We start from the raw sequence: 17,211 nt of genomic DNA, 5'->3' as shown, positions 1-17,211 counted from the left end.
GTGGACAATCTTATCAGGAGCTGTTGTTTTTCACCCGTATCTATTATTTAAACAGGAAAGTCTGACTGAGATATACAATCTATTTTACAAGGGAGAACTGGCCTTGACCCATATGCTTTTCTAACCATGCTTGTGTGTGTGTGTGTGTGTCTGTGTGTGTGTGTGTGTGTGTGTGTGTGTGTGTGTGTGTGTGTGTGTGTGTGTGTGTGTGTGTAGACGTGGGGGGGCCTGTGGACCCCATCACCCCCACCATCATCATCCCTCCTAAGAACACCAGTGTGAACGCGGGGAGGAATGATGTCATTATGGAGTGTGTGGCCAATGCTAGGTGAGTGAACACACACACACACACACACACACACACACACACACACACACACACACACACACACACACACACACACACACACACACACACACACACACACACACACACAGAGAGACCACCTCTGTCACATTTCACTATCACCTAATGTCTTTTGTTTGGGTCTCTTTTAGAAAATTGTTCATCCGTCCTATTCAATGCTTTTCTCCTCTCCTCCCCTCCTCCTCTCTGTCTCTCCTCTCTCTCCATTCTTCTCCTCCTCTCCTTATCTCTGCTCTGAATCCAAACTATTATGGCCAATTCAAAGACTTGATCAGTATGACAGATGTAATACAGTGCTCTGTCAATGCCTCACAACCTTGAAACAGAATTTGAATCATATTAATACCCTCTCTCTTTCTCCCCCTCCCTCTCTCTCTCTCTCCTCCCTTCTCTCCCCCTTCTCTCTCTCTTTCTCCCCCTCCCCCTCTCTCTCTGTCTCTCTCCCTCTGTATATCTCACTCTCCCCCGTCTCTCTCTGTCTCTCTTTCTCTCTCTGTCTCCCTCCCTCTGTATATCTCACTCCCCCCTTCTCTCTCTCTCTCTTTCTTTATCTGTCTCCCTCCCTCTGTATATCTCACTCTCCCCCCTCTCTCTCTCTCTCTCTCTCTCTGTCTCCCGCCCTCTGTATCTCTCTCTCTCCCCGTTCTAACCCCCCTCTCGCGCTCTCTCTCTCTCTCTCTCTCTATTGCTCTCCCCTTCTCTCTCTCTCTTTCTATCTCTGTCTCCCTCCTCTGTATCTCTCTCTCTCTCCTCTCCTCCAGACCTCTGATCAAGATGGTTATAACCTGGCGTAAGGATGGTGATGTGGTCAGTACAGGGATACGTGACTTTGGCCGCAGGCTGACCATCAGCCTCCCAGCGGTCAGTGACAGTGGTTACTATGAATGTGAGGCCACCCTCCGCAGCAGCACTGTGCCACCGGTCAACGCAGGGGCCTACCTACATGTTCTAGGTACACACACACACACACACACACACACACACACACACACACACACACACACACACACACACACACACACACACACCACACACACACACACACACACACACACACACACACACACACACACACACACACACACACACACACACACACACACACACACGCACACATGGGAGTTTCTCCACATCCTGGTTAGACTAGGTAAAGAACCACCTACCAGTTCTCCTGTCAGTGGTCAGGTTGAGGGAATATCATTGTGTGTAAATGTCTGACGTCTTCACGTCAGTTTGACATGCTGCTGGACCATGGAGATAAATGATAGATGATTAAACCTTTCTGGACTCCCCATCCCGGATCCGGGATATTTGTCATCAAAAACCCTGACTAGCATAGCGTAGCCTAGCGCGAATGGTATATAATAAAATATAATTTCATGAAATCACAAGTGCAATATTGCAAAACACAGCTTAGCCTTTTGTTAATCCATCTGTCGTCTCAGATTTTGAAATTATGCTTTACAGCGTAAGCAATACTTGCATTTGTGTAAATGTATCGATCGCTCGACAAAACAATAAGAACAGCTAGCGTCAGGTAACTTGGTATCAAAAATCAGAAAAGCAATCAAATTAGTCGTTTACCTTTGATGATCTTCGGATGGTTTCACTCACGAGACTCCCAGTTAGACAGCAAATGTTCCTTTTGTTCCATAAAGATATTTTTTATTCCCAGGAATCCACCGGAAAAAGCGTTCGCGACAACGCCGGAAAAAATTCCAAATTATATCCATAATGTCCACATAAATATGTCAAACGTTGTTTTTGATCCAACTTCAGGGTGTTTTTCAAATATCTATTCGATAATAAATCAACCGGGACAGTTGGCTTTTCACCAGGACCGAGAGGAACAATGGCTGCCTTTCACTTTTACGCAAAAATCACTCGGAGAGCCCCCACCTATCCACTTACGCAATGTGTCCTTTCACACTCATTCTTCATAATAAAAGCCTGAAACTATGTCTAAAGGCTGTTGACACCTTAGGGAAGACATAGAAAAAGAAGTCTGGTTGATATCCCTTTCAATGGGCAATAGGAATGCATTGGAACAGAGAGGTCTCAAAAACAGTGCCACTTCTTGGTTGGATTTTTCTCAGGTTTTCGCCTGCAATATCAGTTCTGTTTAACCCACAGACAACATTTCTACAGTTTTGGAAACTTCAGAGTGTTTTCTATCCTAATCTGACTATTATATGCATATTCTAGTTTCGGGGGCTGAGAAATAGGCAGTTTCAAATGGGTACGCCTTTTTAGCCAAAAGTGAAAACTGCGCCCCCTAGTTAGAAGAAGTTTTAAACAAGAGGTGGATTGTGAAGAAACGTCTCTGTCTCTATCTGATGATGCAGTCCATTACTCTGCACTAGTCTCAATGAGACTAAACCTTGAAAATAACATACCTATTGGATGTCCAGGATGGATTTAATGTAAGTCAACACAAACCAAGAGGACCAAGACACCTTATCATTAACATGACTTTATTGTTAAAACTTGTTCAATTGAACAAAAATGTTCAAGAAAATTAGAGGAAGGTTATAACCTCTCCTCCTCTCCTCTCCTCTCCTCCCCTCCTCTCCTCCTCTCCTCCCCTCCCCTCCTCTCCCCTCCTCTCATCCTCTCCTCCCCTCCTCTCATCCTCTCCTCCGTTCTCCTCCTCTCCGCCCCTCTCCTCTCCTCACCTCCTCTCCTCGTCTCCCCTCCTCCTCTACTCTCCCCTCCTCTCATCCTCTCCTCCGTTCTCCTCCTCTCCGCCCCTCTCCTCCCCTCTCCCCTCCTCTCATCCTCTCCTCCATTCTCCTCCTCTCCGCCCCTCTCCTCACCTCCTCTCCTTGTCTGCTCTCCCCTTCACACTTTTCCTCTCCTATCCTCTCCCCTCCTCCACTCTCCTCCTCTCCTCCACTCTCCTCCTCTCCTCGTCTCCCCTCCTCCTCTACGCTCCCCTCCTCTCATCCCCTCCTCCGCCCTCCTCCTCTCTTCTCCTTTCCTCTCCAGACCATCCCCAGTTTGTGAAGGAGCCTGTCCAACACATCAGTGCAGAGATGGAGAAGGTGGTGGATATTCCCTGCCAGGCACGAGGTGTGTGGTGTGTGTGTGTGTGTGTGTGTGTGTGTGTGTGTGTGTGTGTGTGTGTGTGTGTGTGTGTGTGTGTGTGTGTGTGTGTGTGTGTGTGTGTGTGTGTGTGTGTGTGTGTGTGTGTGTGTGTGTGTGTGTGTGTGTGTGTGTGTGTGTGTGTGTGTGTGAGAGATCTAAAGCCCTGATGCTGTTAAAAGTGATAGATATTTAAATACAACTCTCTCCTCTCCTCTCTCCAGGTGTCCCCCAGCCAGACATAGTGTGGTATAAGGATGCTGTGGTCATCAGTCCAGTGAAGATGCCCAGGTACAGGGTGTTAGTTGGGGGCAGTCTGCAGATCAACGGTCTGTTACCTGACGATACAGGGATGTTCCAATGCTTCGCCCGCAACCTGGCTGGAGAGATACAGACCAACACCTACCTCGCTGTCACCAGTACGTCTCTCTCTCTCGCTCTCTCTCGCTCTCTCTCGCTCTACCAGTACGTCAAGTCCCCAACCCACCATGTCCCACGTCAGTCTCTCCATCTCTCCCTCTCTCCTTCCCCCTTTCCTCCCACTCTCATCTCTTCTTCTTCTCTCCGTCTCTCAGACCTGTCACACTACACACTCAGGCAATTATTGGCTATTTTGAGAGAGAATTAGAGAGAGCATGAACAAGTAAGAGAGAGAGGGATGAAGAGGGAAAGGAAAGGCGAGGGAGCCTTGTGGCTGTCAGTCTCCAAGTCGTTATCTTGAAGAACGGGAGCTGACTGACTGACAGTCTTTGATAAATTCATTAAAAGTTCACACAGTTACCTCACATCTCTCATCATCAGTCTCATTATCATCCTTCTCATCTGTGTTGTCACCTCATCAGGTAGCTGTCTGTCTGTCTGTCTGTCTGTCTGTCTGTCTGTCTGTCTGTCTGTCTGTCTGTCTGTCTGTCTGTCTGTCTGTCTGTCTGTCTGTCTGTCTGTCTGTCTGTCTGTCTGTCTGTCTGTCTGTCTGTCTGTCTGTCTGTCTGTCTGTCTGTCTGTCTGTCTGTCTGTCTGTCTGTCTGTCTGTCTGTCTGTCTGTCTGTCTGTCTCACCTACCTGTTTGTCTCTACCCAGGTATTGCCCCCAACATCACGGCAGGTCCAGCTGACAGTGCTGTGATTGACGGCATGTCAGTCATCCTCCACTGTGAGACCAGCGGAGCCCCGCGACCAGCTATCACCTGGCAGAAAGGTATGGTGGTGGACAGCTGGTGGCTGCACAATTTATATTAGAAATGTATGTCAGTTTGGGTCTTGATGTTTTTCAGAGGGGAAGGGGATTACATAGTGACTCAGTCCACAAGGTGAGGCAGCAGCTCCCTGACGGTCTCAGAACCCTGCTGGTGTTAACTGACACCTCTTTCTCCCACTCAACTCTTCTTCTGGTTCCGTATCTATCTATCTATCTATCTATCTATCTATCTATCTATCTATCTATCTATCTATCTATCTATCTATCTATCTATCTATCTATCTATCTATCTATCTATCTATCTATCTATCTATCTATCTATCTATCTATCTATCTATCTATCTGTCTATCTATCTATATACTAGGTGAACGTGTGTTGGCCAGTGGTTCTGTCCAGCTGCCCAGGTTCACCCTGCTGGAGTCAGGCAGTCTACTGGTCTCCCCGTCCCACCTTTCTGATGCTGGGACTTATACCTGCATGGCCAGTAACTCCAGAGGCATAGACGAGGCTGCCGCTGATCTACTGGTGTGGGGTGAGTATGGAGGGAGGGAGGGGGGTGGAGAAGGATTATACACTCACTGGCTATTATACATTCAACCACCTGTTAAACAGCTAGTAACCTGAAGTCTGTCAACCACCTGTTAAACAGCTAGTAACCTGAAGTCTGTCAACCACCTGTTAAACAGCTAGTAACCTGAAATCTGTCAACCACCTGTTAAACAGCTAGTAACCTGAAGTCTGTCAACCACCTGTTAAACAGCTAGTAACCTGAAGTCTGTCAACCACCTGTTAAACAGCTAGTAACCTGAAGTCTGTCAACCACCTGTTAAACAGCTAGTAACCTGAAGTCTGTCAACCACCTGTTAAACAGCTAGTAACCTGAAGTCTGTCAACCACCTGTTAAACAGCTAGTAACCTGAAGTCTGTCAACCACCTGTTAAACAGCTAGTAACCTGAAGTCTGTCAACCACCTGTTAAACAGCTAGTAACCTGAAGTCTGTCAACCACCTGTTAAACAGCTAGTAACCTGAAGTCTGTCAACCACCTGTTAAACAGCTAGTAACCTGAAGTCTGTCAACCACCTGTTAAACAGCTAGTAACCTGAAGTCTGTCAACCACCTGTTAAACAGCTAGTAACCTGAAGTCTGTCAACCACCTGTTAAACAGCTAGTAACCTGAAGTCTGTCAACCACCTGTTAAACAGCTAGTAACCTGAAGTCTGTCAACCACCTGTTAAACAGCTAGTAACCTGAAGTCTGTCAACCACCTGTTAAACAGCTAGTAACCTGAAGACTCTGTCAACCACCTGTTAAACAGCTAGTAACCTGAAGTCTGTCAACCACCTGTTAAACAGCTAGTAACCTGAAGTCTGTCAACCACCTGTTAAACAGCTAGTAACCTGAAGTCTGTCAACCACCTGTTAAACAGCTAGTAACCTGAAGTCTCTCTATGTTTTCAGCACGGACCCGTATCACCAAGCCACCTGCGGACCAGAGTGTCATCAAGGGGACCAAGGCTGTCATGTCCTGTGGGGTGACCCATGACCCCAGTGTATCTGTCAGGTAAGGATGATGTCATGTCCTGTGGGGTGACCCATGACCCCAGTGTATCTGTCAGGTAAGGATGATGTCATGTCCTGTGGGGTGACCCATGACCCCAGTGTATCTGTCAGGTAAGGATGATGGCATGTCCTGTGGGGTGACCCATGACCCCAGTGTGTCTGTCAGGTAAGGATGATGGCATGTCCTGTGGGGTGACCCATGACCCCAGTATATCTGTCAGGTAAGGATGATGTCATGTCCTGTGGGGTGACACATGACCCCAGTGTATCTGTCAGGTAAGGATGATGTCATGTCCTGTGGGGTGACACATGACCCCAGTGTATCTGTCAGGTAAGGATGATGTCATGTCCTGTGGGGTGACCCATGACCCCAGTGTATCTGTCAGTTAATTGGATGCCAAGCTGACATCTGACTCAGCTCCTCAAAGGCTAAGTGATCAGTTGATCAGTTGAATCAGGGAGGGGGGGGGGGGGCAGTAGTGGAATAAATCAGAGGCTGATCAGTTGAAGTTAATGGAGGAAATTAGAAGTTTGGTGTCTGGATCAGTGTGAACAGACAGCGACACACACACAGTCTGAGTATCTGGATCAGTGTGAGCAGACAGTGACACACACACAGTCTGAGTATCTGGATCAGTGTGAGCAGACAGTAACACACACAGTCTGAGTATCTGGATCAGTGTGAGCAGACAGCGACACACACACAGTCTGAGTATCTGGATCAGTGTGAGCAGACAGTAACACACACAGTCTGAGTATCTGGATCAGTGTGAGCAGACAGTGACACACACACAGTCTGAGTATCTGGATCAGTGTGAACAGACAGTGACACACACAGTCTGAGTATCTGGATCAGTGTGAGCAGACAGTGACATACACACAGTCTGAGTATCTGGATCAGTGTGAGCAGACAGTGACACACACACAGTCTGAGTATCTGGATCAGTGTGAGCAGACAGTGACACACACACAGTCTGAGTATCTGGATCAGTGTGAGCAGACAGTAACACACACAGTCTGAGTATCTGGATCAGTGTGAGCAGACAGCGACACACACACAGTCTGAGTATCTGGATCAGTGTGAGCAGACAGTAACACACACAGTCTGAGTATCTGGATCAGTGTGAGCAGACAGTGACACACACACAGTCTGAGTATCTGGATCAGTGTGAACAGACAGTGACACACACAGTCTGAGTATCTGGATCAGTGTGAGCAGACAGTGACATACACACAGTCTGAGTATCTGGATCAGTGTGAGCAGACAGTGACACACACACAGTCTGAGTATCTGGATCAGTGTGAGCAGACAGTGACACACACACAGTCTGAGTATCTGGATCAGTGTGAGCAGACAGTAACACACACAGTCTGAGTATCTGGATCAGTGTGAGCAGACAGCGACACACACACAGTCTGAGTATCTGGATCAGTGTGAGCAGACAGTAACACACACAGTCTGAGTATCTGGATCAGTGTGAGCAGACAGTGACACACACACAGTCTGAGTATCTGGATCAGTGTGAGCAGAGCGTCTGTGTGTTTCTGAGAGAATTCATTAAGCCCTTTTTACATCAACAGACGTTTTTACATCAACAGTCTCAAAGTGCTCTACGGTAACCATGTATCTATGTGTGTGTGTGTGTGTGTGTTTGTGTTTGTTGGTGTGTGTGTGTGTGTGTGTGTGTGTGTTGGTGTGTGTGTGTTGTCCTCTTCTCCAGGTATGTTTGGGAGAAGACTGGTTCAGTGGTGGATGTGAGCACCTCTCCCCGGCTCCGTCTGGACCCTGACGGGACCCTGCACCTCTCCCAGACCTGGTCAGGTGACATCGGAACATACACCTGTAGAGTCACCTCTGTAGGGGGCAACGACTCACGCAGCGCTCACCTCAGAGTCAGGTTAACCTCACATCTTGTTGAGATCTCTCTCTTGGTCTGTCACTCTGTCTGGCATTGTGTGTCCATCTCTATCTTTCTCCCATCATGCAGTATTATCCATTCACTCTTCATCTACCTCTCTCTCTGTCTCTCTCTCTCTCTCTCTCTCTCTCTCTCTCTCTCTCTCTCTCTCTCTCTCTCTCTCTCTCTCTCTCTCTCTCTCTCTCTCTCTCTCTCTCTCTCTCTCTCTCTCTCTCACTCTCTCCCTCTCTCTCTCTCTAACTCTCTCTATCTCTATCTCTCTCTCTCGCTCTATCTATCTAGCTTTCTCTCTCTCTCCCCCTCTCTCTCTCGCTCTATCTCTGTCTCTCTCTCTATCTCTCTCTCTATCTCTCTCTCTCCTCTCCCATTGACTCTCTGGCAGTGTGCTGTTGTCTCATCTACAGCTTTGTCATATTCCACTCACCTCTCATCTCCTCCCTCCATCATCAACTCGTCTCTGCCCTCTGCTATTTTTACTATTAACTACCACGTTCAGTGGATATTTATGATATTAACATTCTGTATCATTCTCTCTGAACCGTGCTCTGTCTGTGTATGTCTCTCCTTCACACACACACACACACACACACACACACACACACACACACACACACACACACACACACACACACACACACACACACACACACACACACACACACACACACACACACACACACACACACACACACACACACACACACACCTCCCCCCTCATCCCTCCACCCCATACAGGCAGCTTCCCCATGCTCCAGAGATCCCCAGTGCAGCTCTGAGCCAGGTAGAGAAAAGGGCCATCAATCTGACCTGGGCTCAGGCCTTCGATGGAAACAGCCCCCTGATCCGATACATCCTGGAGGTCTCAGAGAACAGTGAGTGGACTAGTAGAGAATATTACAGCTGGAATACTGAACACTGAACACTATGAACAGAATACTACAGCTGGAATACTGAACACTTTGAACAGAATACTACAGCTGGAATACTGAACACTAAACACTATGAACAGAATACTACAGCTGGAATACTGAACACTATGAACAGAATACTACAGCTGGAATACTGAACACTATGAACAGAATACTACAGCTGGAATACTGAACACTAAACACTATGAACAGAATACTACAGCTGGAATACTGAACACTATGAACAGAATACTACAGCTGGAATACTGAACACTATGAACAGAATACTACAACTGGAATACTGAACACTGAACACTATGAACAGAATACTACAGCTGGAATACTGAACACTAAACACTATGAACAGAATACTACAACTGGAATACTGAACACTGAACACTATGAACAGAATACTACAGCTGGAATACTGAACACTAAACACTATGAACAGAATACTACAGCAGGAATACTAAACACTATGAACAGAATACTACAGCTGGAATACTAAACACTATGAACAGAATACTACAGCTGGAATACTGAACACTAAACACTATGAACATAATACTACAGCTGGAATACTGAACACTATGAACAGAATACTACAGCTGGAATACTGAACACTATGAACAGAATACTACAACTGGAATACTGAACACTGAACACTATGAACAGAATACTACAGCTGGAATACTGAACACTATGAACAGAATACTACAGCTGGAATACTAGTCTCAGTTTACAGACGTGATACTGTAGTCTTGAGATGCTCAGACATTGTCCTTTCAGCAAACATAGACTCAAGCTGTTTCTCTCTCTCTCTCTCCCTCTCTGTCTCTCTCTCTGTCTCTCTCTCTCTCTCTCTCTCTCTCTCTCTCTCTCTCTCTCTCTCTCTCTCTCTCTCTCTCTCTCTCTCTCTCTCTCTCTCTCTCTCTCTCTCTCTCTCTCTCTCTCTCTCTCTCTCTCTCTCTCTCTCTCTCCCTCTCTGTCTCTCTCTCTGTCTCTCTGTCTCTCTCTCTGTCTCTGCCTCTGTCTGTCTCTGTCTCTGTCTCTCTCTGTCTCTGTCTCTCTCTCTGTCTCTCTCTCTGTCTCTGTCTCTGTCTCTGTCTCTGTCTCTGTCTCTGTCTCTCTCTCTGTCTCTCTCTCTGTCTCTGTCTCTGTCTCTCTCTCTGTCTCTCTCTCTGTCTCTCTGTCGTAGATGCCCCGTGGACAGTGCTCCTGGCCAATATCGAACCGGAGTCGACCGGGGTGACCGTGGGTGGTTTGATCCCAGCACGGTCCTACCAGTTCAGGCTGTGTGCGGTCAACGACGTGGGCAGGGGACAGTTCAGCAAGGAGACTGACCGGTGGGTTTTAATTTTCATGTATCCCATATTTAACCAGGAGAATCCCAGAGATATACAGCGTGGAGAACAAGTATGTGATACACTGCCGATTTTGCAGGTTTTCCTACTTACAAAGCATGTAGAGGTCTGTAATTTGTATCATAGGTACACTTCAACCGTGAGAGACAGTTGAAAAATCCAGAAAATCACATTGTATGATTTTTAAGTAATTAATTTGCATTTTATTGCATGACATAAGTATTTGATCACCTACCAACTAGTAAGAATTCCGGCTCTCACAGACCTGGTAGTTTTTCTTTAAGAAGCCCTCCTGTTCTCCACTCATTACCTGTATTAACTGCACCTGTTTGAACTCGTTACCTGTATAAAAGACACCTGTCCACACACTCAATCAAACAGACTCCAACCTCTCCACAATGGCCAAGACCAGAGAGCTGTGTAAGGACATCGGGGATACATTTGTAGACCTGCACAAGGCTGGGATGGGCTACAGGACAATAGGCAAGCAGCTTGGTGAGAAGGCAACAACTGTTGGCGCAATTATTAGAAAATGGAAGAAGTTCAAGATGACGGTCAATCACCCTTGGTCTGGGGCTCCATGCAAGATCTCACCTCGTGGGGCATCAATGATCATGAGGAAGGTGAGGGATCAGCCCAGAACTACACGGCAGGACCTGGTCAATGACCTGAAGAGAGCTGGGACCACAATCTCAAAGAAAACCATTAGTAACACACTACACCGTCATGGATTAAAATCCTGCAGCGCACGCAAGGTCCCTCTGCTCAAGCCAGCGCATGTCCAGGCCCATCTGAAGTTTGCCAATGACCATCTGGATGATCCAGAGGAGGAATGGGAGAAGGTCATGTGGTCTGATGAGACAAAAATAGAGCTCTTTGGTCTAAACTCCACTCGCCGTGTTTGGAGGAAGAAGAAGGATGAGTACAACCCCAAGAACACCATCCCAACCGTGAAGCATGGAGGTGGAAACATCATTCTTTGGGGATGCTTTTCTGCAAAGGGGACAGGACGACTGCACCGTATTGAGGGGAGGATGGATGGGGCCATGTATCGCGAGATCTTGGCCAACAACCTCCTTCCCTCAGTAAGAGCATTGAAGATGGGTCGTGGCTGGGTCTTCCAGCATGACAACGACCCGAAACACACAGCCAGGGCAACTAAGGAGTGGCTCCGTAAGAAGCATCTCAAGGTCCTGGAGTGGCCTAGCCAGTCTCCAGACCTGAACCCAATAGAAAATCTTTGGAGGGAGCTGAAAGTCCGTATTGCCCAGCGACAGCCCCGAAACCTGAAGGATATGGAGAAGGTCTGTATGGAGGAGTGGGCCAAAATCCCTGCTGCAGTGTGTGCAAACCTGGTCAAGAACTACAGGAAACGTATGATCTCTGTAATTGCAAACAAAGGTTTCTGTACCAAATATTAAGTTCTGCTTTTCTGATGTATCAAATACTTATGTCATGCAATAAAATGCAAATTAATTACTTAAAAATCATACAATGTGATTTTCTGGATTTTTGTTTTAGAGTCCGTCTCTCACCGTTGAAGTGTACCTATGATAAAAATTACAGACCTCTACATGCTTTGTAAGTAGGAAAACCTGCAAAATCGGCAGTGTTTCAAATACTTGTTCTCCCCACTGTATATGAATGGTGTGAGCCTGTCTTTCATAGTTCAATCAATTACATTCATTTGTAATCCCATTGACATCAGCAGTTGTTACAGAGGGAGAGATCCAATGTGTTCTAGCAAGAACAACCTGAAGAAAACATCAATAAAATGTTCACTGTTTTTGTACAAACTGGGTTGTGGTCAGTAGGGCACACCGTAGAAAAACCATTTGCAACGGAAAAACAAATACGTGTCCTCATTGGACAAGTTCAGGTAGTACCTCCCTGTTTCGAAACGTTTTCTCCCCACTGAATATGATCCTACCTGTTCCTTCCCTTCTCTGTGGTTGGGTTTTGACTCTCTGACTAGTCTCTCAGAAGTCCACAGGGTTTTTCTCAGACATGGGAATGACTGTGTGGGTGTGCGTGTGTTTGATAACTAGGAGTGAGCTGACCCCTGAAAATACTGCTGTGTGAATCACCATGGGTGTGATGACCCAGCTACTGCTCTCTCTCTCTCTCTCTCTCTCTCTCTCCTTCCATCTCTCTGTTTCTTTAGAGTAATACAGAGTGCTGAACGAGTCAGAGCTTCAAACAGAAAGTCAAATCCCCAGAGTACTGTTGACGCCTTAGATATAGCTCAACACACACACGCTCGCCTCACACACTAACTACACACACCCTCAGAGACATACTAACTACTACACACACCCTCAGAGACATACTAACTACTACACACACCCTCAGAGACATACTAACTACTACACACCCTCAGAGACATACTAACTACTACACACCCTCTCAGAGACATACTAACTACTACACACACCCTCAGAGACATACTAACTACTACACACACCCTCAGAGACATACTAAGTACTACACACCCTCAGAGACATACTAACTACTACACACACCCTCAGAGACATACTAACTACTACACACACCCTCAGAGACATACTAACTACTACACACCCTCAGAGACATACTAACTACTACACACACCCTCAGAGACATACTAACTACTACACACCCTCAGAGACATACTAACTACTACACACCCTCAGAGACATACTAACTACTACACACACCCTCAGAGACATACTAACTACTACACACCCTCAGAGACATACTAACTACTACACACCCTCAGAGACATACTAACTACTACACACCCTCAGAGACATACTAACTACTACACACACCCTCAGAGACATACTAACTACTACACACCCTCTCAGAGACATACTAACTACTACACACCCTCAGAGACACACTAACTACTACACACACCCTCAGAGACATACTAACTACTACACACCCTCAGAGACATACTAACTACTACACACCCTCAGAGATATACTAACTACTACACACACCCTCAGAGACATACTAACTACTACACACCCTCAGAGACATACTAACTACTACACACACCCTCAGAGACATACTAACTACTACACACCCTCAGAGACATACTAACTACTACACACCCTCAGAGACACACTAACTACTACACACACCCTCAGAGACATACTAACTACTACACACCCTCAGAGACATACTAACTACTACACACCCTCTCAGAGACATACTAACTACTACACACCCTCAGAGACATACTAACTACTACACACCCTCAGAGACATACTAACTACTACACACCCTCAGAGATATACTAACTACTACACACCCTCAGAGACATACTAACTACTACACACCCTCAGAGACATACTAACTACTACACACCCTCAGAGACACACTAACTACTACACACCCTCAGAGACATACTAACTACTACACACCCTCAGAGATATACTAACTACTACACACCCTCAAAGACATACTAACTACTACACACCCTCAGAGACATACTAACTACTACACACCCTCAGAGACACACTAACTACTACACACCCTCAGAGACATACTAACTACTACACACCCTCAGAGACATACTAACTACTACACACACCCTCAGAGACATACTAACTACTACACACCCTCAGAGACATACTAACTACTACACACACCCTCAGAGATATACTAACTACTACACACCCTCAGAGACATACTAACTACTACACACCCTCAGAGACATACTAACTACTACACACCCTCAGAGACATACTAACTACTACACACCCTCAGAGACATACTAACTACTACACACCCTCAGAGACATACTAACTACTACACACCCTCAGAGACACACTAACTACTACACACCCTCAGAGACATACTAACTACTACACACCCTCAGAGATATACTAACTACTACACACCCTCAGAGACATACTAACTACTACACACCCTCAGAGACATACTAACTACTACACACCCTCAGAGACACACTAACTACTACACACCCTCAGAGACATACTAACTACTACACACCCTCAGAGACATACTAACTACTACACACCCTCAGAGACACACTAACTACTACACACCCTCAGAGACATACTAACTACTACACACCCTCAGAGACATACTAACTACTACACACCCTCAGAGACATACTAACTACTACACACCCTCAGAGACATACTAACCACCACACACCCTCAGAGACATACTAACTACTACACACCCTCAGAGACATACTAACTACTACACACCCTCAGAGACACACTAACTACTACACACCCTCAGAGACACACTAACTACTACACACCCTCAGAGACATACTAACTACTACACACCCTCAGAGACATACTAACTACTACACACCCTCAGAGACATACTAACTACTACACACCCTCAGAGACATACTAACTACTACACACCCTCAGAGACATACTAACTACTACACACCCTCAGAGACATACTAACTACTACACACCCTCAGAGACATACTAACTACTATACACCCTCAGAGACATACTAACTACTACACACCCTCAGAGACATACTAACTACTACACACACCCTCAGAGATATACTAACTACTACACACCCTCAGAGACATACTAACTACTACACACACCCTCAGAGACACACTAACTACTACACACACCCTCAGAGACATACTAACTACTACACACCCTCAGAGACATACTAACTACTACACACCCTCAGAGACATACTAACTACTACACACACCCTCAGAGACATACTAACTACTACACACCCTCAGAGACATACTAACTACTACACACCCTCAGAGACATACTAACTACTACACACCCTCAGAGACATACTAACCACTACACACCCTCAGAGACATACTAACTACTACACACCCTCAGAGACATACTAACTACTACACACCCTCAGAGACATACTAACTACTACACACCCTCAGACATACTAACTACTACACACACCCTCAGAGACATACTAACTACTACACACACCCTCAGAGACATACTAACTACTACACACCCTCAGAGACATACTAACTACTACACACCCTCAGAGACATACTAACTACTACACACACCCTCAGAGACACACTAACTACTACACACCCTCAGAGACATACTAACTACTACACACACCCTCAGAGACATACTAACTACTACACACCCTCAGAGACATACTAACTACTACACACCCTCAGAGACATACTAACTACTACACACCCTCAGAGACACACTAACTACTATACACCCTCAGAGACATACTAACTACTACACACCCTCAGAGACATACTAACTACTACACACACCCTCAGAGACATACTAACTACTACACACCCTCAGAGACATACTAACTACTACACACCCTCAGAGACACACTAACTACTATACACCCTCAGAGACATACTAACTACTACACACCCTCAGAGACATACTAACTACTACACACCCTCAGAGATATACTAACTACTACACACCCTCAGAGACATACTAACTACTACACACCCTCAGAGACATACTAACTACTACACACCCTCAGAGACATACTAACTACTACACACCCTCAGAGACATACTAACTACTACACACCCTCAGAGACATACTAACTACTACACACCCTCAGACACATACTAACTACTACACACACCCTCAGAGACATACTAACTACTACACACACCCTCAGAGACATACTAAGTACTACACACCCTCAGAGACATACTAACTACTACACACACCCTCAGAGACATACTAACTACTACACACACCCTCAGAGACATACTAACTACTACACACCCTCAGAGACATACTAACTACTACACACACCCTCAGAGACATACTAACTACTACACACCCTGAGACATACTAACTACTACACACCCTCAGAGACATACTAACTACTACACACCCTCAGAGACATACTAACTACTACACACACCCTCAGAGACATACTAACTACTACACACACCCTCAGAGACATACTAACTACTACACACCCTCAGAGACATACTAACTACTACACACCCTCAGAGACATACTAACTACTACACACACCCTCAGAGACATACTAACTACTACACACCCTCAGAGACATACTAACTACTACACACCCTCTCAGAGATATACTAACTACTACACACCCTCAGAGACACACTAACTACTACACACCCTCAGAGACATACTAACTACTACACACCCTCAGAGACATACTAACTACTACACACACCCTCAGAGACATACTAACTACTACACACCCTCAGAGACATACTAACTACTACACACACCCTCAGAGATATACTAACTACTACACACCCTCAGAGACATACTAACTACTACACACCCTCAGAGACATACTAACTACTACACACCCTCAGAGACATACTAACTACTACACACACCCTCAGAGACATACTAACTACTACACACCCTCAGAGACATACTAACTACTACACACACCCTCAGAGATATACTAACTACTACACACCCTCAGAGACATACTAACTACTACACACCCTCAGAGACATACTAACTACTACACACCCTCAGAGACATACTAACTACTACACACCCTCAGAGACATACTAACTACTACACACCCTCAGAGACATACTAACTACTACACACCCTCAGAGACATACTAACTACTACACACCCTCAGAGACATACTAACTACTACACACCCTCAGAGACATACTAACTACTACACACCCTCAGAGACATACTAACTACTACACACCTTCAGAGACATACTAACTACTACACACCCTCAGAGACACACTAACTACTACACACCCTCAGAGACATACTAACTACTACACACCCTCAGAGACATACTAACTACTACACA

General features: G+C 45.8%; 1 protein-coding gene across 1 annotated transcript in view; it reads left to right on the top strand.

Moving 5' to 3' along the window:
- The window catches only part of LOC139570881 (protein sidekick-2-like), a 524,727-nt gene that overhangs the window by 456,074 nt on the left and 51,442 nt on the right, over window positions 1-17,211 (top strand). The window contains exons 6-15 of the mRNA XM_071393181.1: window positions 217-328; window positions 1,129-1,319; window positions 3,356-3,439; window positions 3,676-3,870; window positions 4,529-4,645; window positions 5,011-5,178; window positions 6,106-6,208; window positions 7,929-8,105; window positions 8,862-8,998; window positions 10,233-10,380. Of these exons, the coding sequence (XP_071249282.1) occupies window positions 217-328; window positions 1,129-1,319; window positions 3,356-3,439; window positions 3,676-3,870; window positions 4,529-4,645; window positions 5,011-5,178; window positions 6,106-6,208; window positions 7,929-8,105; window positions 8,862-8,998; window positions 10,233-10,380 (1,432 nt within the window). The remainder of the gene's footprint in view (window positions 1-216; window positions 329-1,128; window positions 1,320-3,355; window positions 3,440-3,675; window positions 3,871-4,528; window positions 4,646-5,010; window positions 5,179-6,105; window positions 6,209-7,928; window positions 8,106-8,861; window positions 8,999-10,232; window positions 10,381-17,211) is intronic.

The sequence above is a fragment of the Salvelinus alpinus genome, chromosome 1, assembly GCF_045679555.1.
Source record: "Salvelinus alpinus chromosome 1, SLU_Salpinus.1, whole genome shotgun sequence".
NCBI classification, from domain to species: domain Eukaryota; kingdom Metazoa; phylum Chordata; class Actinopteri; order Salmoniformes; family Salmonidae; genus Salvelinus; species Salvelinus alpinus.
The sequence above is the reverse complement of the archived record's forward strand: the minus strand, read 5'-3'. Positions and strand labels throughout refer to the sequence as shown.